Source organism: Botrytis cinerea, chromosome 5 (assembly GCF_000143535.2).
Source record: "Botrytis cinerea B05.10 chromosome 5, complete sequence".
NCBI classification, from domain to species: Eukaryota; Fungi; Ascomycota; class Leotiomycetes; order Helotiales; family Sclerotiniaceae; genus Botrytis; species Botrytis cinerea.
This window is the reverse complement of record NC_037314.1, coordinates 300,665-323,163: the sequence shown is the minus strand read 5'-3', so window position 1 is coordinate 323,163 and position 22,499 is coordinate 300,665. Positions and strand designations below refer to the sequence as shown.

At 43.9% G+C, this 22,499-nt stretch overlaps 5 protein-coding genes across 7 annotated transcripts; 2 read left to right on the top strand and 3 right to left on the bottom strand.

Annotated features, from left to right (window-relative positions):
• Window positions 1-411: 411 nt before the first annotated feature.
• BCIN_05g00780 (hypothetical protein) lies at window positions 412-3,898 on the bottom strand. The gene is made up of 2 exons (XM_024692809.1): window positions 3,627-3,898; window positions 412-3,564 (listed from the first exon to the last, which is right to left on the bottom strand). The coding sequence occupies exons 1-2, from the start codon at window positions 3,659-3,661 to the stop codon at window positions 825-827; spliced, it is 2,775 nt and encodes a 924-aa protein (XP_024548591.1). The 5' UTR covers window positions 3,662-3,898; the 3' UTR covers window positions 412-824.
• A 140-nt stretch (window positions 3,899-4,038) lies between these two features.
• Bcmrp10 lies at window positions 4,039-4,861 on the top strand. Its single transcript, XM_001552004.2, has 3 exons — window positions 4,039-4,246; window positions 4,306-4,385; window positions 4,462-4,861. Exons 1-3 carry the CDS (start codon window positions 4,120-4,122, stop codon window positions 4,546-4,548), a joined length of 294 nt encoding a protein of 97 aa, XP_001552054.2. The 5' UTR covers window positions 4,039-4,119; the 3' UTR covers window positions 4,549-4,861.
• Window positions 4,862-4,870: 9 nt separating this feature from the next.
• On the bottom strand, window positions 4,871-10,387 carry Bccdc24. Of its 3 annotated transcripts, XM_024692806.1 has the most exons (6): window positions 8,232-10,387; window positions 7,436-7,978; window positions 7,143-7,388; window positions 6,875-7,085; window positions 5,819-6,819; window positions 4,871-5,731 (listed from the first exon to the last, which is right to left on the bottom strand). In XM_024692806.1, exons 1-6 carry the CDS (start codon window positions 8,892-8,894, stop codon window positions 5,267-5,269), a joined length of 3,129 nt encoding a protein of 1,042 aa, XP_024548589.1. In that variant the 5' UTR covers window positions 8,895-10,387; the 3' UTR covers window positions 4,871-5,266. The 3 variants fall into 3 exon arrangements, with proteins under 3 accessions (XP_024548589.1, XP_024548590.1, XP_024548588.1); XM_024692807.1 differs by having other exon boundaries at window positions 4,871-6,819; XM_024692808.1 differs by lacking the exons at window positions 4,871-5,731; window positions 5,819-6,819; window positions 6,875-7,085 and having other exon boundaries at window positions 7,183-7,388; window positions 7,436-8,117.
• Window positions 10,388-11,776: 1,389 nt separating this feature from the next.
• On the top strand, window positions 11,777-15,341 carry BCIN_05g00750 (hypothetical protein). The gene is made up of 2 exons (XM_024692805.1): window positions 11,777-12,159; window positions 12,255-15,341. The coding sequence occupies exons 1-2, from the start codon at window positions 12,030-12,032 to the stop codon at window positions 14,654-14,656; spliced, it is 2,532 nt and encodes an 843-aa protein (XP_024548587.1). The 5' UTR covers window positions 11,777-12,029; the 3' UTR covers window positions 14,657-15,341.
• Window positions 15,342-17,471: 2,130 nt separating this feature from the next.
• Window positions 17,472-19,760, bottom strand: BCIN_05g00740 (hypothetical protein). The gene is made up of 2 exons (XM_001552000.2): window positions 18,938-19,760; window positions 17,472-18,801 (listed from the first exon to the last, which is right to left on the bottom strand). The coding sequence occupies exons 1-2, from the start codon at window positions 19,412-19,414 to the stop codon at window positions 17,671-17,673; spliced, it is 1,608 nt and encodes a 535-aa protein (XP_001552050.1). The 5' UTR covers window positions 19,415-19,760; the 3' UTR covers window positions 17,472-17,670.
• Between the last annotated feature and the right edge of the window lie 2,739 nt (window positions 19,761-22,499).

Sequence of the window (22,499 nt, the reverse complement as noted above, 5' to 3'; positions counted from 1 at the left end):
CAGGAAGCTTTTACGAGCGGGCCAGACGTTCGAGGAATTTTACTAGTTCATGTTTCCTTGCACATCAAAGTCTAACCGCATGTATTTGACCTCCCTGCAATTATATAGCTAGCTCATAAGCTTCAGATATCTTCATCCGATTCACTAGAACACCCCAGTTTTCGAAGAAATACCAATACAAATCCAAGACGATCCATCCACAAATTCATGACCACATAAAAGACGACTATATAATAAGACTCTCCAGCCCAAACCCCATCTTATGTTGAATCTAGACAGTATTGCCCATCTAGTATCTACCTAACACTTATATCATCAATCAATATATATACATCTAACCAAGTTAGTACTTGCTCTCACACATCTCATACATTCGCCAGCATTATCTCTACAAGATGACTTAAGATACGATCGACGATTTCCCTCCTCACTAATAAACGGGTGCCAACCTCCTATTTCGCTACCCTCCCCCCTCACTAGCTACAACGCATATCAGATACTCCCTAAGTATGACATCACACAAAAACATACAATTCCCAAAATACTATTAAGCCATCATCAATCATTTATTAATTCATTGTAAGAAACAGAAAAGTGACCAAAGACCTCCACTGAACAATGCACCCCTAGGTATAATGAAAAACAAATGCACTCCACCGCCCTCACTCCACAAACTGCAAAACGCTGCAAACGATCTAAGCTTCAAGCTCCAAACTCCATCCCCTATCCTATCCACCAAAACACCTATCTAGCTAGCAACATATACAAACATACACAATTCCATCCATCCATCATCTACAAGCCCCCTTTCCTCTTCCCCAATACTACGGTTTCGCCACTCTTTTCTTCCTAGCTGGCGTTCCATTAGCAGTAGGAATGCCCGTGGCAATCTTGCTGGGTCTCGAACTAGAACTCGTATGCGTCTTGACTCTACCCTTCTTCTCCTTCGATTCTGCCACTTTCTCCTTTTCCTCGGGTTTACTTTCATCTACAATCCTCTCGCCACTCTTATTAACCTTTCTACTTTCCATAGTCTTTCTTTCTTTCTTCTCTAAAGTTTGATACTGAGCAATTTCCTCCGCCCACACTACTGACTTCTTCGGTTTGCCTTTGGCTTTCCTTTCTCTCCTGAGTTTCTCTTCGTACATCTCCTTCAAGTCTTTTTGTCTCTTGGCAGGATTCTCTTTTCCATCCGCTTTTCTCGCTAAAACTACTTCCGGAAAAACAGCACCTGCTTTATTCTTCCGAGTATTAACACGAGTCAAGGCAGCTAATTCCTTTTCAACACTTTGCTTGAGAGTAACATTAGTATCATCCTGTCCACCAAGTCTTCGAACTGGAATAGAACTGGGTGCTGGAAGAGGAATCTTAAGGACAGGTGGACGAGTTCTTCCACTGCGCCTGATAGATTTAGCTTCTGCCTCTGACTGTTCCGTAGATGGTGGAGCTGTGGCACGACTTTTGCGTGAAGGTGATGCTACTTCCGGAACGCTAAGGTCAAAGTCATCCCTTGGTGCTTGAACTGGTGATGATGCTTCTGCATTCATAATATCTCCCAGCGGAATTCGAAGAGGTGAATGTGGCAATGATTTTCTCTTTTTGGGAGCGGGAGCTGCAGCTTTTGCAGCTTTATCTGCCTTGACTCTGGTAAGGAATTGGCGAAGTATGTCTGTATCATCATTCTCGAATGAGGAGGTTACACTCAATGAGAAAGTGTCGTCGGCTTCAGAGGTTGTAGCGAATGCTGTCGTAGATTCAGCTTGTGTGAGACCATGATCAGATTCATTAGATTGGTTGTTGGCGTTTAGACTATTGACTGGCATCAAATCAAAAGACTCAGGATCATCGATAGATTCAGATTCTGCAACAATCTGCATTTCGTTTGTGTTTTTATTGAATGATTCATTCAAACCAGACGGTCTAAGATTGGCAACATTGATAGTAGGTTCGAGTAAGACTTCAGAAAGATCCGACATGGAATCATCCATGTCTTCGTCATCGGGGTTTCTTTCTTCTAATGGAGCCACGTGAGTCGTGGGGCTCCTATTGGCCGATTGTATATCTTCAAGCCCGCTGAAAGCTTGTTGTCGATGAACATTAGCCGGCAATTCATCCGTTGAATCGTCATTGGGTGCTTGTGACTCAGTACTTTTTGAATTATCGTTGGGAGTGACGGACTGTTCAAGAAGTTCTTCAAGGATGTGATTTATTTCTTGAACGGAAGTCGGCACTTCAGGACTACTTGACTCTCCTTGGAATTCAGTCATCTCTTTAACCGCAGCATCTTGAACTACATCTTGAAGATCAAGATCTGGTGTGGAAGTCAGTGTCGTATTCAGAATATCATCAGTATTTTGTGAAGACACCAAGGACGCGAGATTTTGACTATTCGTCGTACGAGTGGTTGAAGTGATGGCCTCTGTATTCTCCACAGGAAGAGGCTTTTTAGCGGCCGCCTCAAGCTCCAATCGATCACTTGAACGTGTACTTCGACGTGAGCTTGTTCTCTTTTGCTTGGCGCCTTTAACAGTTTTTTGGGTAGGAATGTCCACGGCTTGGGCTTGTGCGCTTTCTGGGTTTGCATGAAGAAGTTCGGTTTGGGGAGCTGTAAGTGATATATCCTGCTCCTTGATTGATTCTGTGATTGAGCTGTGTGCTGTGCCTTGAGACTTGTCTTTTTCGGAAGATTCATTTTGTTTGTGGTCTACCTCCATTGCGCCTGCTTGACTTTCAATAGTTCTTTCTCCCAAGGGAGCAGAATTGGGTCCAGCATATGAGGTTCGTTTCTTGTCTTCTCTCGCCAGGAACTTCTCAAGCACCTGAACCGGCTCTGAAACTCTTCCACGCATTGATCTTCGAAGGCTTTGTCTCTTTGGCGTTTTCTTGGGCGATTTTTCTAATCCTTGCACGGGTTCTATCTCCTTCTCCCCAGCAGCCATTTCAAAATCGAACAGTAAAGAAGTGTGTCGTCTATGATGCTTCTCGTCATCAACCTTTTGCGTATTCTCCAATGGCACCATCGACTTTCTCATGCTTTTCCTCGCCATCTTTCTCTTCCTAATCGGGCTACCATTCACCTCCTTATCCTTCCCTGGAGAGAGTGATAGCTCCATATTCAAAGCTTGACCCTTCTCACCCAGCACCGTCTGCCTCGAGGATTTCCTAGGCGTGATAACCATATTTGCATTTGTCCTCTTCCTAGGCACCACCTGCAACTTATTTGGAGTACCCAATGCATTCTTCCTCGGACTAGCGCCACCCATCATCAAGTCTTCATCCCAGGTCTCCCTCTCATCTTTTCCCTCATGCCACTTCGCTCTCGAAATATCCTCTTTAATTCCCAACACCCTTGGCTTTTTCCTCGCACCCGCACCCTCTTTCTCTAGCTCCATAAACGCCTCATTATAATTCTCCTTATCCTCTTGCCCACCTCGCAATCCGCCTCTCTTTTTCCATATTTTCTGGCCGTGTAAACGCGGGGCGTGAGAGGTGACGGGTGCTCGTTCCCAGGCTTTTAATATTTTTCCCGAGGGCTGTGGTTCAAATGCGTCTTTGTATATTTCCCTTCTCTACATTAGTACGCGCCATCATAGAATTGCAGGAGGAGAGAAGAAAGACGCGCTCACCAATTCTCTCCTGTCTCAAATGATGTACCCTCCATATTGAATACCCTCTTCGGACGCGCATTCACTGTCACACAATCCTATGTCGTATGTTGTAATCGAATGTATCTTTGTAGAAAATGAAACAATATCAGAAGAGTCCAGGATCAATATTCGCAGATTATTGAAATTTAAGAATGTTTGTTCTTTAATGTCATGTCTTCCAACTACCGAGCAGCAGTAGAAGGTCCTTTAACTTGTGTTTTCATAAATCAAAAAGACCTCAATCATGGACCGAGCTGATTGGCTTCTCGACCAGATGTAAACAAACCTGAACCCACCTGTGACCGATGGAGTCCTCCCCCACTAATCCAAATACATACTAGCGTATAAATTATTTAGAAGCACTGTGAATTCAACATCTGAATCTCCAAGTGGGATTGATTGATTGAGTCTGTTTGCCCCTCACACTTCCTATACATACTAGGTATACACAACCAGTGTATTTAAATTCAGCATGCCGCCCAAAGGAGCCAGCACCGCCAAGGTACCCATGAGGTTACCTCCACTGCCCAAATTGAGGGTAAGAAGACCAAATCAAACCGATTCGAATCCATGTTTGGCCATCATGACTTCAGTTCTCAGTATGACATCCTCCTAATCACCAATCATTGGTTCGCAGATGCTGACATTCTATTTGTAGCATGCTGGGCATCTTCCGGATATAACGTAGCTGGATGCCAGGCCTTAGAAACCCAATTGAGAACTTGTATGGATGCGCCCGTATGTGTCCCCTCCCTCTGTTCCTCAAAGGCCCGTAAAACTATCACGGCAGTCTACTGACATAATTCGCATGCAGAAAGCCGCAGCCCAAAAGAAGAACACAATCAATTACCATCTCTCACGGATGTATCCCAAGATTGTTGGACCGCGCAAGAAGAAATGAACGGACTAAACGCTTCTATACTGTGGTGTTGAAGGCACGATATATTCACATCAGGGAAATGATCGTGAGAGGCATGTGTGGGCGAACGCATATAAGATGGTCTCATAGAATGAACACAAAATTCCAAGCAGCACGAAACTATGTGGAAACAGGTATGAAGGTAGACATACCTAAGTACTATCTATGTACTTGTATATATCAAGCATCACAATGGGTCGATGCACATTTTGGGGGCAATCATGGCGCAAGGGACGGAGAATGTCAATTGAGATTCAAAATGTATTACCAGGAAAAAATATCAAGTGGAAAGATAGATCTAAGATGGTATCAAAGATGTGGTATTTCTATGTCATCCTACTAATTCATTCCCACCCCACCATGGTATATTCCCCCTTAGCTGTGAGGCTCTTGTTTCATAAACTAATCTTTCGCTATATGCTCTGTGAAGGCAATAAATGCGCCCTCTCCCATCGTCCTCCACCAATGCATAGGCGCCATTCACAAAGTACACCAGCGCCCAATAACACCTTTGTGCAAGAAGCAATAAACCGACTTCATATACCCACGCCGAGCCTTCCTTTATCATCATCGCAACGTTGTAATCATAACCCTCCCATCCATGAATGTTAATGTTGATATATCAAGATAAACCATGAAAATCCGTATCCATCAGTGCTTCCATCCCACGAGAGTCATCACCCCACTATCAAACCCCCCCTTAACGCTCGCCGTCAATGCTTAAACAAAATAACTCAATTTCTCCAAGTTGCCCTGTATGTGATTTTTGAGCCTCGCTCCATTCTTGAAATGCAATTTGAATGTCATCATCGGATTCAATAGTAACAAAATCACCATCTTCGTCACGATATCGTAATCTCATCGTTCCTCGAGCGATTGCGTTGGTCGAGAATCTTCCAACCTTAGCATCAATGCGATCAGTAAGAGATTGATATGTGATGTTAAAAGCCACTACTAATGTAACATAGTTACCGTCACAATTGACCTTGACCTTAAGCTGTGTGGGTAACAGTGTGTCCCCTTCTGGCGAGAGAGACATTCCACCATTACCACTCATCAGTGATGGTGGCAGCCGGCTATCAAGCGCAGTTGTTGGTATTTGAGTAGTATTGCTGCGAGCATAATTAGGCTGTGACACGCCCAAGCTTTGTGAACCGTTTGAGTACTGTAATCCATTAGCGTACTGCGGTGGCTGCTGCTGTTGCAGTTGACGTTCTCTCTGAACGCCAGGCGATTGGGTGTTGGTCCTTACTGGCAATCCATTTGGTGAGTTGTTCTGGGATCTGGGAACGCCAGCATCATAAGCTGGATGTAGATGTGCAGGGATGCCAGGAACGGCGGGAACTTGTCCTTGTGGGGTGCTCAGAGCTCCATTTGGTAGGCGACGAACACCCTGCTGAGCATTAATGTCAGGAGTGCTATATGAGCGACTTCGCTGTTGTGCAGCCGCAGCCGCAGCCTGTGATGATGTAGCCATGGCAGGAAGTGATGGCCTCTGTGGCGTTCGGCCATTCATCTGATAAGAAGGACCGCTGACTGAACCGTTCTCTCTCTCTCTTGGTTGTACACGACTAGTTGCAGGTGCGGTGTAACGATTGCTATCTTCCCAAGAACCCTGGGGTGTTGGCTGGCGTGGAAATTGAGATGTCTGAGGAAATTGAAACGTAGACGATGTACTAGTTCGCGCAGAGGGTGCAGGTGACTCCCCAATAGGCGAGAAGTACGAGTCTCCTCCCAGTCTTTGACCCGGGGATGGGAGTGAGCCGGACATCTGAGTCTGTAAACTTAGAGGTGTGGCCATACTCGTGCCAGCTGGGAAACGTGGCGGTGCTGCTCGTGCAATACCGGCTAAAGATGGGTTACTACCTTCTGTGGTTGCGGATCTTGAACGCAGGCTATTATTAGATGAATTTCGTGCCATGCTAGCGTTTGGAGGCATTCCAAAATTAGGAGGCATTCCAAAGTTTGGTGGGGATCCATAAGCAGTGGTACCACTGTAGTCTTCCTCTTCATCCTCATCCTCTTGTTGAGCGTAAGGATTAGGCATTGATGCAATTTGATCGCGCGCCCACTCAAAGTCCCTGAGTGCTGTATCGGGACTAGTGCTTGTCTGCGCGCCAATGTTGGCATGCTCTTTCTTCTGTTTATCAACACCTTCATACCACTTCTTCATGGTCTCTTCGTTGGAAAATCTAATGATGAAATTTTCAACACCTGGATCCCCCTTCCAGTAAATCTGGACTGTGTAAGAACCTGGTAAGTTGTCAGTAAGGAAATCTCGGTATCTGGAAAGATGATAATCTTATACCTGGCTTGGCAGATGATACTACATCTGTCACGTTAGTCATGAAAATTCGACCCTTTAGCTGCAATTTAGCATTCTTATCCTTTTCTTTAATTTTGTTCTTGTCCTTTCGATCCTTCTTGTCCTTTTGATTTCCCATTAGTTTATCTTTAGACTTGTTTGGATTGACTTCCTTGCAACATAGGAGAATACGTTCAAATAGATATATAGTATACTGTTCAGGTTCGTAAGTTTTTGCCGAATTTTGTCTGGGGGAAAGAGGGAAATGCACCTCTTTTTGAACGTCACTCTTGCCAGTAACTACAGGGAAATGGCCATGCAAAATTAGGTCACCAAAATGATCGACTCTATGATTCTTCCAGTCGTCGACACGGCCGCAGAGATCCAACAAAGCTTCACCTCTAAGCTCCCTATCGACTGCTGCATTTGCCTGATGGAGCACACGATTAGATGCTTCGATACCAAGAGTAAGATCTTCTTTCGCCTCATCACTGGCATTCGTTTTATCTCGGAGGTCCTATTAATTTAGCATCGGGTACTTTCACAGTATAATCAGTTGCATACCTTTAACAAAAGAGGATATTTCACCAAACGTTGCATGGGTTTTAAGAGGAATCCATCCAAAGTATTGAAATCCACGACGACAGGGTGATCTGCCATGGTAATTTTGTCAAAGTTATCCTTCGCTATTGATGCAGCTTTGCGCTGATTCGCAATAAATGGTTGGTATATGCCAAACGCCTCCTCGTAATTTCTGAATGGTAGTCCCCATTCTTGTTTGTCTACTGGTTGAGAATTTGTAGTCTCGATTTTGATGAGAAATCGGCGTTGAAAGTCGAGGATCGCGTTGATGTTTAGAAATATATCGTGCACGACATCGCCTGCAATAACACCCTTTTGCTCGATTGTCTTCTTGAGTTCGTGTAGATTCTCCAAATCTTGCACGTATTTGCGTTCCGTGTCGACTAATTCCCGAACTACATGCTGCCTATAGCTCATCTTGGAGCCAGGCGCAGTGGCAGACTCGTTAGTATCCTCGGCCCGAGATGTGAGAAGCAGGCCACGCTGTTCCGCCACATCGAGAACGATATTTATAACCTGAGTGACCTGTGCAAAGTGGTAAGTGGGGGATCTCATGATTACTGGTTCCAAAAGAATAAGTTGGAATTGACAGAACAAGAAGCGCAAATTGTCGCGGGTTCACTTGAACTATAGAAGGGGACGTAGACCGTCTTCAGATTTCATCCTGTGATTTATCCCTTGGTAAATCCTTTGATTCATGTGAAGATAGCATGTGTCGCGCTCCTCACTTAAAGGCATAGCATGGCCACGGTGATAAGCACAATAGAAATAGACGTACCTTCACGAAACCAGTCGTGTCATCACCAAAAAGATCCGATAGAGCAAAAACATCGCCCGGGGGGATTTGCAAATCCTTCATACAAGCCTCAACAAACTTGAACGCTGCCATCTTAGACTTCTTTGGTTCGGCCATCTTGTTGTCGGGTAATGGCAGAGGCTCTGCTGGCTGGAGGGTATTGTAGAGCGTTACCAGTGGAGTTCCCTTTCGCAGGCATCGCCAAAGGGAGGACACAGGGTCCATATCCTCCTCGGCCTCATCTTCATCGTCTGAATCGACGAAATGACCGTTAAATCCAGGGACTTGTGCTAGTCGCTGTCGTAAATTGACGCATATTTGATATAGTGATCTCGAGGCGTCGGCTCTTTGGTTAATGATATTGTTGGTCGCGATTACATTTCCGCCTTGTACTGGCATCGCCAGCGGGGCTGGAACCAGTGTCGCAGAAGTAGATAGAGAATTTAAGGAAGTCGTAGAGGAAGTCGTAAAGGCAGTCGAGCCCGTGAGCTGCGACGATCGTGAATTATGGCTCATTGTTTGACTCAAACCGGTTCCGTTGCCCTCGGCGCTTCGATTGTTGAATACAGGCGCTGTATTCGTTCTCAAAAGAGGTCCATGAGATTGAGACTGAGCCACACGAATGGCAACACCGCCAGATGACATGAACGTTGAATGATCCAAATGATTGACGATGAATTAAATTGTGATAAGTTGTTTTAAAAAAATATCCCGCTTTTCCGCTTTAAGGGGAAGAATAAAATGTATATTGGACAATGTGAATTGTAACCGGGTTGAACTGCAGGTGGCAGGTGGATGGGGGGAGGTGGTCTGCTCGAGTCGAGTGCTACGGTGTGTGGTCCTGGTGGTCTTCTTTCGCAATACGTTTTCGTTGGAGGGTTGTTTCGGTGGGGAAGTGGATAAATTTGGGATTGTGGATGGATGGATTTCAGGTTTGTTGATTTGGATACATTTGATTGCGGGTCAGCAGTGAGGACCAGAGAGCTTAGTAACTGCTTTGTACCGTCCTGTGTATGTGTCTGCGGCACTGTGAATGGTGTATCGTGAGTCGTGGAATCGTGAATCATGTATCATGCACCACGCATCCTGTGTCCTGTCTTGTTGCCCGCCTTTTTTTATATATTTTCTTTGCGGTCCTGGAGCGTTGCTGGGCGGTCGTGAAGGTTTGGAAGGAGTCTGAGCCTGACGAAGGGCGGGCGTATGTGTGAGAGTCGTGTGGAAGTGGATGCGGGCTGGGTTGTATGGGTGTGTAAGAGGTAAGAGAGGGACGAGAGGGGGGAGGGTCGTGTTTGATTTGAATCTTGTCTCAGGAGTGCTGCGTCGCCATGGATTAAGTTATGCGCTAAGCTGCTTAGACGACAGCAATAAATAACTGACTTTGGTGCCAGCGATGGATAAGGCAATGGAAGGGCTCGAGAAGGGCTAATGGAAGGAAGATTGAAAGATCTAGAAACGGCTGGGAACTCTGCGGAAATGGGACTGTTTAAGCTGCCGGCAACAGCCTTCCTTCTTTCAGGAACCGCCGACGTGCACAAAGGAGGGATCTGTTGGCGGTGATCGTTGGTCGGGGAGCACCACCAACGGCAGAGAGCAACATCAATTCACGTTCAACACAATACTGCTCCTTCTCGAACACGTATGTACACATCGATCGTCTGAAACTCAATGGCATTTCCTCTTCTTCCTCGCATGCTGTGTGTTTGCCTCCAAACACAGCGAGCTCACCATTTCCGGTGCGTGTACATCGTGCAGCGACGCTCACCATCTTGTTGCACTTCACCAATCTAATCTCCAGATAACCGATCAATTGCCTAATGCACACATATATGACACATGGTATATTACATACAACCATATCCTGTCTGCGTAATTGAGCCTCCTCCGTTCCTTTCGCTCCCCTCCCCTGCCGTCGCGAATCTAAATTTAAATTTGTACTGTCGGTCATTCAATAGAATCTCAAACATACCTAGGCAATGTTTTAACTCGAAAGCTTCTTTGCTGCTTGCACTTGATCATCAGATAAAGTTCCATGCCTATCTGGGCCAAGTACGTGGAACATATGACGATTCCTGCTCCTCCCACATTATCCGCATACATGTCCGTACCGGTACTCCATCGGGTCTTGGTTGGAATGCATCGGGGATCTATGCTCTCTCTGTCCTCTTCCTCTTTCCTCCTCCTCTTTCCTCCTCCTCTTCCCTGGATGCGCGTCAGCCAGACCGGTACTGTGTATGGTCTGGGCAAGAGGCGAGCTGCAACACATACCTGCCTGCCCAGCACTCCGATGCCACCGCCGTTGCTTACCGCTACCGTTGTTAGGAATGGATGGATGACCATTGCACGCCTCAACTCTATTCGAGTCTATTTCGCCCGGGTTCTCAAAGGCGATGCAAATATTGATTTACTTTCGTTGCACGACGCTTCCAAGGCAGGCCCGGCTAGAGGAATCCCTAGCAATGCAATGGTGTGAAATTGTAGCATCTTACTTACATACTCCGTCAAGTCGATCAACTAACCTGAGTCCTTGGCATCGCCCAAATGTTCCTGTTGCTATCCTTTAACCTTTCAATAGCGTACTCTCCCGCGAAGGCTTCTTTCTGTCCTTTCTCTTTCCTGTTTCTGTTTTCCCTTCTCCATCTGCTGCCTTGCGTGTGTCTCTCACCGGTCACATCTTTCTCCCCAATCGATGTCACTTCGTAATCAAAGCAGCAACACGGAATCCGAATAATCTACCGGTGAGTATTATATAGGTCGCTACATAGACTCCGTACTGCAAGTATGCCATCTCCGGGGCGAGATCGATCCTGCATTCCTTCTCGTTTCCCTCCGCGCAGCTTCCCCATCAATAATGGCCACTCATCATCATTCATCATCCATCCCTCGTTTTGGCCATTCATGTATTTGACCGAAACTCACTCCGACACATACCGTTCACAAAACCTAATCCCTAGCCCAGACTATCTAGTAAGCATATAGAAAACCTAAAGTATTACCAAGTATCCCGATTCCATCGAGACTCTCGCCTTCGAATTCAGATCTCTGTTCAAACCCTCGGCAGAATCCTGCCCGTACCTAGACATATCACTGAGAAATTGGCTGGGGAAAGTGATCAAAGGCTCCTACTTGGTGAATACGATGAATGCAATCACGTGCCTAGGCATATGACAAGGCGGTAGGTATGTTGTTGCAGCTTTTGTCCGAATCACTGGGCACGTCAATACCGCACACACCGTAAATGCTCTTGACCAAATGCATCCTTATGTTACGAATCTTGTAAATACTCCATACTCCGTACTCCAGTTGCTGCTGCATGGGTCCCACTCGAACATCGATTTAAGCGTGTGAAATGGTCGGTCCCTGGGCAGGTAGTGAGAATTGCCTTTTACGGAATAAAAGAAAGAAAGATGGAGTCTTAACTCCGCGTAGTGTTGAATATCTCCAGCCTTGTTGCTTTAGTGTATCTTGGGAGATATCTACCAGGTACTGTCCATAGGTATCTTCTTCTTAGTCTGTGTGTAATCCGTGCCGGAACTGAATGTGCATACAGCGTACCGTCAACATCTCGATTGTAAACAAAAAAAAAAAAACATAGGTAATTACTACGACATCGTTTGATTTACAAAAACAAAGTCATATATGATATGATTTGACTAGAGGCTCACATTCTGTCGAGTTCACTCTTAGCTCACCCTCCAAGTTTCGAGTCAAATATACCAAATCATCATTACGACATCTCAAGTTCCCGGATTCCCTGGTTCCTAGGTTCCAAGTCGCTCCATCATGTCCAGCTCTCTTCGGAGGTCTCCTCTTGATGAAGGGTATAGTGAACATCCTCTGACTGTTGTTAATCAACCTAAATTTGACGAGTTGCCCTCATGGCTTGCAGAGATGTCTACTGAAGATCGCGCAGGTAAGGAGCAATTGCATCATCATTCTCATCAACCCATCTCTACCGTTCCATGGAATTCTCCATGCTTTCTACTACTCACCACTAACCCTTCCCAGAATGTATTTTAGATATCATGAGTAAATTGCCAACATCGGAAGTGTGGGATATAGTTGGACGACTCAAGCCACGGCTCAAGATGGATTTCTCCCTCCACTTACCCTCAGAGATATGTTTGAGGATTCTCGGTTTCCTTGATCCAGTATCACTAATACGAACCGCCCGCGCCTCGCGACATTGGCAAATGCTATGCTTCGATCGAAAGTTATGGGAGCAACTGTATATACGAGATGGGTTTAGAGTTGTACAATCGGAAGTTTTCAAATTCGAGTTCCCCGGCGGACAATCACGATGGAGTCCAAAGACCAGCTTCGACCTCAATCCTTCAGTTGAGCGCAGAACGAGGGGCAATATACAACAGATAATACCAAATCCGGATGGCGATGATGACAATCGAGCGAACATGATAAAACAGACGTCAATATTTGGTCCGGCAAGCACAAGGGAAATGAGACAAAGCCCCCTTGCTGAGGACTCGATCATGATGGATGCGCCGATACTTTCGGCGGACAGTGATAAGGGTTGGTCACCATATTCCAGCACAGATGGAGGTGTCGCCCAGTGGAAAGGAAAGGGAGTTTCCCCTCCTAAACACGGAAATGATTTAGCGATTGTGGATCGAAGTAGTGGAGAAGAGAAACTCAATTGGCATTATCTCTATACACAGAGAAGACGCCTAGAAGCGAATTGGGAAGCTGGCAAATTTACCAACTTTCAATTACCACACCCTCACTATCCAGAGGAAGGTCACACAGAATGTATCTACACCATTCAGCACACTCAAAATTATCTAGTCAGTGGTAGCCGTGATAAAACTATACGGATCTGGAACTTAGACACAAGACGTCTTGCTCTTCCTCCATTGGCAGAACATGAGGGATCTGTACTCTGTCTCCAGTTCGATCCGGATCCCGAAGAGGATATAATTGTTTCTGGTAGCAGTGATGCTACTGTCATTATTTGGCGATTCTCGACGGGTAAGGTAATACAGCGATTAACATCAGCACATAGAGAATCGGTATTGAATGTTAAATTTGACAAAAACGTCCTGGTCACTTGTTCGAAAGACAAGAGCATCAAAGTATTTAATCGACGATCTATCACCGAGCAAAGTCTCATGAATGATACAGCTTCTATTCAGATACAAAACCTTGGCTTCGAGAACAACCCCGTAGGATCGAGAATTATACCGCCATATACAAATATTAGCAAGCTAAAGGGTCATGGAGCGGCCGTTAATGCCGTTCAAGTATTGGGCGATGAAGTCGTGTCTGCTTCAGGTGATCGAACTGTAAAAATCTGGAACTGGAGAAAGAACACTTGCACGCGAACTCTGATTGGGCACAGCAAAGGAATTGCATGTGTTCAATACGATGGGCGTCGTATAGTGAGTGGGAGCAGTGATAATGAGGTTAAAGTCTTCGACAGGGAATCCGGTCTCGAAGTAGCCAGCCTCAGAGGTCATACCAACCTAGTAAGAACTGTTCAAGCCGGATTTGGCGACTTGCCATATAGCGCAGAAGAAGAAAGAGAGGATGCAAAGAGAATTGATAGGGAATATTTTAAGGCTGTGAATGGTGGGATCGTCGATCAAACTTATCAATCAGGTCGTGTCAAGAATGCTGGGTCCTCAAGACCAGAAGATATCACTGCTTTTGGTGCTAAATTACCACCAGGGGGAGGAGGCTGTAAATACAGCCGTATCGTCTCTGGATCTTATGATGAGTCAATTCATATATGGCGGAGGGATAAAGAAGGTGTCTGGAAGCCTCAACACACCCTTCGACAAGAAGAAGGGTCCCGGGCTGCAATCAGAATGTGGGCCAGAACACCTAGAAAACCCAACACGAACCCAGCATGGCTAATGAGGGCCACTACGTCGGTGTCTGGCCCATCAAATAACGAGGTTCCTTTACCTGATTTGGCAAACCTTTCTCCAGAAATCCAGATCAACAGCGCAATCGCTGCTGGTGCAAACGGCCTACTTGAAACACTCAATAAGTACCCAGAGTTATTGAATAATGAATATTTGAGACTTGCCATCACTGGTTTACCAGAGCACACAAGAAACTTGATGAATCAAGTTTTCATTACAGCCTTACAAGCAAAAGGCTACGACACACGTGGTTTGTACGCTTCACTACAGAACAATACATTCGCGAATGCAGTAACATCGGTACCAGATACTTCGGGAATATCCAGTGTCGGAGTGACTCTAGGTGGTCCTGCTCATCACCCAATGCAAAATCCACACCCACAGCATGCTCGTGTATTCAAACTTCAATTTGATGCTCGCAGAATCATTTGCTGTAGTCAAACACCCACGATTGTTGGATGGGATTTTGCAAATGGTGATAAAGATATTATTGAAGCTAGTCGATTCTTTGCTCCTATGGAGTAATGTGAAGAAAATACTCTCGGGGTGTAATTCTGGCATTGCAAATGGGGAATAGAAGGATTGGACGCATACATATGGGAAATGGATTGGATTGGGGCGTTTCATAGGTGGCGGTAGGTGAATGGCTATAATGTATGGATGATAATTTTTAACGAGGCATTGAGTTTTATGGGATAGGAGTTGCATTTAACGTTGGGCATTGAAATTTCATATGCATTGGCGATGGCGAGACTGCTCATCATCGGGTGATAGAGTAGCGTATCTTAAATTGTCTGGATTTAAATCATGTGTGTATAATATCGGTATTGGATAATGCTGCTACCTTTATTTTATATACTGGTCGTTACTTTGTTGGATAAGAATGGATTGTTTTCTCCTTTTTGGGTGTCTGGATTTGTCTGGTTTGTGTGACACTATGTGTATGTAGAGGGAGGACTGTTTTGGATGGGGAATGGGGAATGGGGAATGGGGAATGATGAAAGAGTATGATGATAATGTGTGGTTCAAGGTGAATGAATTAATGAATTAATGAATGATTAATTTAGATATTATTGTATTATTCGTAGTTTTTTATTTTACTTTTTAGATTTGGAATTGGGATTGGATGATCTATTTTTCTCTTTTTCTCTTTTTCTCTGTTTTGTTGTGTGGTGTGGTGTGATATTGTATATGAATAGGTAGGGAGGTAGGTAGGTAGGTAGGTAGATATATACTTCTTTTACGATTGTTCTATTTCTATTTCCATTTACTTAATGCTTAATACCTGATGCTTGATACTTGGGTGTGGGATGTAGAATGAGAGAATGGGAGGAAGTAGTGGGTGGGTAGTAGATATATCAATTCAGGGTTGTTGGATGGAAGTGGGATTGTATTTGGTGAGGGGGGGGAGGGGGCTTGTGTATTGTACGCGCGTAGGTTTATAGACCGATTTCTCATCCCCTGAACTCAGACTCGGAGCTTTAGAGCCGAGGAACTGAAAACTCGCTTCCGGGATGAAGTCACGATTTAGATGAGATTGGGTTTTGAGAGGTGGTTTGATTTGGTTACGTTTGTTTGGTAATTTGATGATTGGAGGGGTTGGTGAGGTGAGGTGAGGTGAGGTTATGGGATGGGATGGGATGGGATTTCGATGGCGGGGAAACGTTCTCGTGAGTGGTACTGGTCTTTGGGCTTAGATTGGGCTTAGAGAGGGAGGTGGACTGTGATAGATGAGATTGAGGTTGAGGTTGAGGTTGTGGGTTTGGTGCTGTGAGTTTGGATTTTGGTATTTTGGTATGTAGGTTGGTTGCTTTTGATTCTTGTAGGCGAAAGGGGGTGGGTGTGCTTTTATTCCATTGTCTGTCACTTGATGAATAGACAGGTAGACAGGCGGTTGATACGAAATACGAGTAATATGTACTTCATTAGTCACTTTATCCATGATCTGGAAACTTAGATCCGGTGGGTTTGGCAGACTTGATCTTGATGATGATATCTCGTTAGGGTACAGTAGAAGCCAGAGTTTGATAGAGATAGTGGCTAGGAGAAGCGGATACTGTTGTGCTCACATACTTGTTCAAATATGTACATTTCGATGTCAAACTACCTCTATATTCGTACTTACACTCCCAACACATTTCAAAGCTATGTCATTTCTCTGCAAGTTTGTAATATCTCAGGTCCAGTTTGTATTCAGTATTCTTTCAAAAGAAATTGTGGAGTGCAGATCGCATGGATATTTTAGTCTGTATCCTCATTTATGACTTTGAATAATTTCAAATTTCTCATTGTGTATTTCTATATTTCTATTTCACTTATATCACTAGGACACTCCTTGAGAATTCCCTTCAAATTCCCATCGCGCTCTCCTATATCCAAATAATCGAATACGAAAAATCTATTCTATGATTCCTATTTTCATCCTTGGTTTTCAAGACTTCAAAAATTGAAGTTAATTCCATGATCGTATCTTTACTCAATCTAGATGTTGCTGGATCTTTGGGAGATGCTATTGTATGCTGGACGAGAGATTCTCCTCTGTTATTCCTGGAAAATCGAGATGCTGACGGCATGCAGAATGAAAATGATAAGAAACCACTTTTGCGTCTTTCCGACATATTAAAGCCATCATATCTTTTCTATAAACCCAATATTTGGACTGATCAGTTGTGGTAGAGAGCCTAGTGATTGGAATATTAGTAGTTTAGTAACCTATTTTGCATAAAAACGCAGATTTTGTTTTCCTGTGTGAGTTCTTCCGGCATGAAGCTATTATTCACAAATTCAAGGCAATTAATGTAGTGAACGGCCCACGCTATTTGGGGTTGTTATATGAAAAGGTAAAGTGAGGTTCAAGTTGATGGTGGAGTTTTGTTATATGAGATTGCTATGTTGGATAACTTTCAACAATGATCAATCTTCATGATTCCTTCCTATGTTTTACAATCGAGTAGTATGCAGAGCTAGAAATGGATCGTCTTCCATTTAAAAGCTTGTTAGAGGGCTTTGCTGGGATTCCTTTTGTAGTTTTAGCCTGTAGATGTACAACAAATATCTGCTGAGAGTGTGAATAGAGATCGTTTGGGATAGCAGTGACGTTGAGTGGGTAGTAGGGTACTAACTTTAATAGTATGAAACTTGTTCAGCAATTCTCTAGGATGAAATCAACTTGACTATGAATCCTAAAATAGAGTTTCTGGTGGAAAACGTTATTGGAGAGTTACATACCATACCGAAAGATAGAATTTTAGATATAGGTCTGGCTCGAATACTAGACTTTGAGCCAAATTTGATCTCTATTTCACTTGTTGCACATTTAAACTCTTATAATCGATGATTTTGCAACAATTGAAATAAATGAATGAAAGTGCTACAATTTAACCATTACATGAATGTAACTAATTTTGAGAAAGAAAATCCCAACAAACTTCTGCTACGGCGCAAGAAGACTACTAACACCATAAACCCTTCTCAACTCAATATTAAAGCCAAAATCCTACGGTAATTGAGAGATTCTCAATTTCCACTTCTCATCTCACTTAGATAGCTGGTGTTGCAGCAAACCATTTGAGGAAAGCCTCAATCTTAGCAAGCGATGACGCAACAGCAATCATACCATACTCAGCCCCAACTTTGAAAGTCTCTCTCTTTGTAGAAGAGTTAGGCTCCCAAGTAGCAGGCAAAGTACCATTATTGTAAGAATCTCCAGAGTTTGGATCACTTGTCTTGATGAAGTTGGCCCAATAACTACTCAACACATTGGAAACATAATAATCCTCAGCAGTGTAGTTAACACCAGATTGAGCCCAGAGATTTCCCAATGCGTAAACAATCTCACTACCGTGGGATGCAGTTCCAACATTGGGTGGGTGATAGTTCCAGAAATAGGTGTAGCCATTGATACCACCGGAGGAGTTGGTATATCCGTTCATCCATTGCCAACAAGAGACAGTACTTTGGTCACGAACAAGAGCGATTTCAGAAAGCGACGCTTGGGAATCGTTTCCCGCGGGGTAAAGACTCAGAAACTCATCAGCAAAATCGCCAAGATTACCGGCGACATAACTCTTATAATCGGCGGCGGTGGTTGTGAAGGTGTCGGATACACCGTATTCGTCAGAATTTCCTCCAGTGATATATGGAACGGGGTTTCCGGCTCCGTCGCGGAGTGTCTCGATGTATTTAGCGGGAATGGCATAGTAATCAAGTACAGGCTTAACTTGTTGATCTTGAGCTCCAGTGTTCGCAATGATGGTTTCATATGTAAGTGCTCGAGCTTCTTCAACAGTTGTGACATTGAGAGCTTCAAAAGCTGCGGCTCCAAGAACTTCAGAAGCGGTTTGATTGATATATGAGAGCGCAATATAGCTAGTCTCAACATCATTTGGTGATCGCACACCAGACTCGGATATAGCACCTACGATACCGTTGTCGGCTGTGAGATTACTGTTGACGATGTGGTAGGTAGCAGCGGATCCGAAAGATTGTCCCATTACCGTGATGTGATCTGGATCACCTCCAAAGGCGGCAATGTTCTCGTGGACCCATTTGATGGCGAGGAATTGGTCAAGAACTCCCCAATTACCGGTGGAATTACTACCTGCAGTGCTGGTGCCAGATTCTTCGGTGAGGCGGGAGTCGGCTAAGAACCCTAACACACCGTTTCGGTACTGTTCAAGATTGAGGAATTAGCTTTACTCTTCTAATCATGCCTTTTGAATACTAATTGAACGAATCTAACTTTTGAAGGGGTTGAGTCGCAAAGATTTGTATAGGAACAATAAATCAAAGAACACATTAACTTACGTTGTAGGTGACAAAAACAATACCCTTTCCAGCCAGACCCCCTCCATTGAACTGTGACTGAGGAGGTGCCGTTCCATCTCCATAGCTCCAAAAAGCAACAGGCAACTTCTCATCGCTGGAAGTAGCAGGAGTCCAAATATTAATAGACAAACAATCCTCACTCATATCATATTCAGTGAGAGCCATATTGGAAGTGGGACAAATCGGACCAAAGTCCGAAGCATCGAGTATGCCATTCCATGGAGATGCGGGCTTTGGTGGCGCCCATCGATTTGCTCCGCCAGTAGAGGCACCGAAGGGAATTCCACCAAAGAAGGATACGTCAGCCCAATTTGGAACATAGGAGGCAACGGAGCTGTTGAGTGCGGCTTTCCCTTGAACTTTTCCCCAGTTTGGAATAGTGAGCGGTGATTCATAAAGAGGGGACGCTGTTGCAAGGCTAACTGCCAGCGGTAGGTAGGAAGATGACGAGCGCATCTTTTCTTGGTCGATTAAAATGAATGTAAAGTTTGAAGTTGATGATACATATTTTCCATGCCGATGACTCCAAACTTATATTCCACATATCAAAAGTTCAACCGCGGCCATGACTTCACGCCGCGCAACCCCAATATCAAAACCACCAGGATTGAACCTCACAGCCAGCGAAGACGACGACATGCATCGTCACCGACTGTGGCTAGGGCCCATGATTCGCAATACTTATATTGTTATTCGTAAACCTCGCCCACAAACAGAGAGCAAACCAGCCCTACCGGAGCTTATGAACATCTCCGTGAACAATTGCCATGTTCTGGTTAGATTGCAGTGTATGTATGTATACATGATCATTTTTATTCATCTTTCATTTACCAATCAGAGGAAAAGGCCCGTTCTAAAAAGGTTCGGTTACATTTCTTCAGCTACATACCCTGTGCAAATATATGCCAAGACAGTACTAATGCCGATGATCCATCGCGTATTCGCATCAGGCTTACTTGCGGCACTCGCTTTCTGGAGCTAAGTGGCTCATGCATTAACTCCCCGACAGCCTAATTGCTAAAGGCATGAAAAAGGAGATTCATTCAAGTAGCTTACTATCCAAATACTTAGATGATGATTAGTCTATGTAGACAGCTCACGATGGAGAGTTCTCAAACACGGTGGCTAAGCTCGGAACGTCATATATCACTTCCATATTCTTGAAGTATGCTTTCAAGTTACAGAAGCCGGCTACTTACGTGATTGATATTAGTGAAGAACCGAGGTGCATCTTCAATATCGTTCGTCTCTTCTTGAATACAGCTATAAATAATTGGCAAATTTACACAAATATTTTGCATCGCCACAAAGACGTGGAGAGGATATTTGCATCCTCCAAAAAAAGACTACTGGGTTGTTCATAATCCAATCTATCTATTGACCAAGAAATATCTGTTGATACTTAAAAGTGCTCATAGTTAACCATACAGAGAATTTAAATATAAGGTGAGATTCAGTTAGAACTGAAAATCAATGCCAAACCCAATTTTTTCATATGACTTGTTGAAAACCGTCCAATGTATCATATGATATCCTAAATTGATCCACCTAGAAGTATCTTGAACTAAAATCTGACCCAATTGAATCAATTATAGAGCGCCTTTTATACTGTCTAGCTCAATCTGACCCCAATATAATTATATCACCCGACCCACCCATTGTAAGTACCGCACATCAATTCCTTTACAGATATTCTGAATCCTTGCAGCTGTCGTCGAGAGGTGATCCTGGAGCTTTCATCTTGCCATAAACACAGGTTTAAACATTGCATCTAATACCTTCTGGTTGGAGCCGTGGATAATTTTAGACACATATATAGTCTAGAAAATTTTGGTGAAATTTCTTGTTCTACCGGTATACTGTGGTATTCTAGAAGTTTGAAAAGCTCTAGATTCGACGAACTAATTATGCAAGCTGAATGCATTATTGACATAGTCATGCCGGCAGTTTGAGATTATATTAGACTAGGCAGATATTGGCTAGTTTGCTACGAACTCAATTTTGCCTCGGACAGGCTCAACAGTGACTGAGTTCATCTGGCACTTTCAAATAACTCATGTGGGCCGAATTGACAACTGAATACGCTAGTTATGCTACATGAAACCTTTCATAACTACAGTCCTTGACCGATTGTTTGTACACTCTAAATTTTCCGACTTAACCCATCTAGAGCCTTATACACAGCAAACGAGATGAACCAGCATGCGATTGTAGAATAGCACCAGAATATGCACATTTCCTGGATAGTCATGAGCAAATGTTCGGGATCTATCCACCTAATACCCCTGAACTTATTCACCACGATTTCAATAAAGCCTTTTCCCCTAATTTTATCCTCGTTATTGCCTCGTAAACTGACTGGCGAAATTTGCCCTTTTTCTTCCTCGCTCGTATTTCGAGATGGCGTTACGTTTTTTCGAACATTCAATTTCGGGCTTTCTTCTTAGGTCAAATTCAGACCAACTCCATGCCTCTTGTCGCATAGGAAGTTCTGATTCAACACGTACTCAGACAAAATGCTTGTCATGAGTAATAGTGTAAAAATTCCTCCACTGACGGTTATCATAACGATAGCCAGACTAATCCAGTCGGCATATGCTTGATAAATCCATGTAACATCATTGCAGCCCGATTCCAGGATATTATGAGAATGGGGACCAAGGCATGTAATACATCTTGAAAGTTGTTGCATCTGAGCTCGGAAATGAGCGAATAGTATGTTGATTAACACCTTAAGATTTTGGTTGGACATTTGTTTATACAATGCAACTCTTGGAAGAACTTCGAAAGTACGAACTGGGAAGAGACAGTGCTTACAATGGTCCAGATTGAACACGGAATGAAGCATACCAGAAGACTCGAGATAATGCCTACGCGATAAAAACATTGTGCAACCAGTTTCTTTGAGAATTCCTCCTGACATATCTCGCACATCTTAGAAGGAGAATTCAACGGGCGGTAATTGACTGCGAAGATTGAAGTTGGATCAATTGAATGGTTTGGCAGACTCAGGAAAATCTTTCTTCGTGGTAGTTGTTGTGAACAAAAGGTTCCGTATAAGTAAGGAAACGCTGGAAGAAAACAGAGTCCACGACTGAACATAGACGGCGTCAGAAACGGACGGATGGATGCACAGTTCGCACCTTCTTCAAGAATTATCCTGTGGATGGTTTTACCGATCCTGTTGATCAACTACATGACTGATGCTAAGGCTTAGTATGCGAGTGAGAGTTGAGATATTATGTTCAATGATGATCGGTTTTCAATCAGGAACTACAATGCTAGATCATTCCCAGAGATTTTGTTCATTAATTCCATGAGACTTTCGTGGATCGAGGGTTTCAAATCGAAAAGAAAGAGAAATGGGGGATAAACTATGCTTCAATTTCCTTAGAAGTTAGAACCAAAGATCGATTATCCATCGCTAACTTGGCTACCTATACAATATTTCTCAGTAAGCGCGAAAGTTGACATTGACTACGGAGTATTATTGACCAACTCGCATCAATCATACGCGAATCATTATGAAGAGAACTACCAC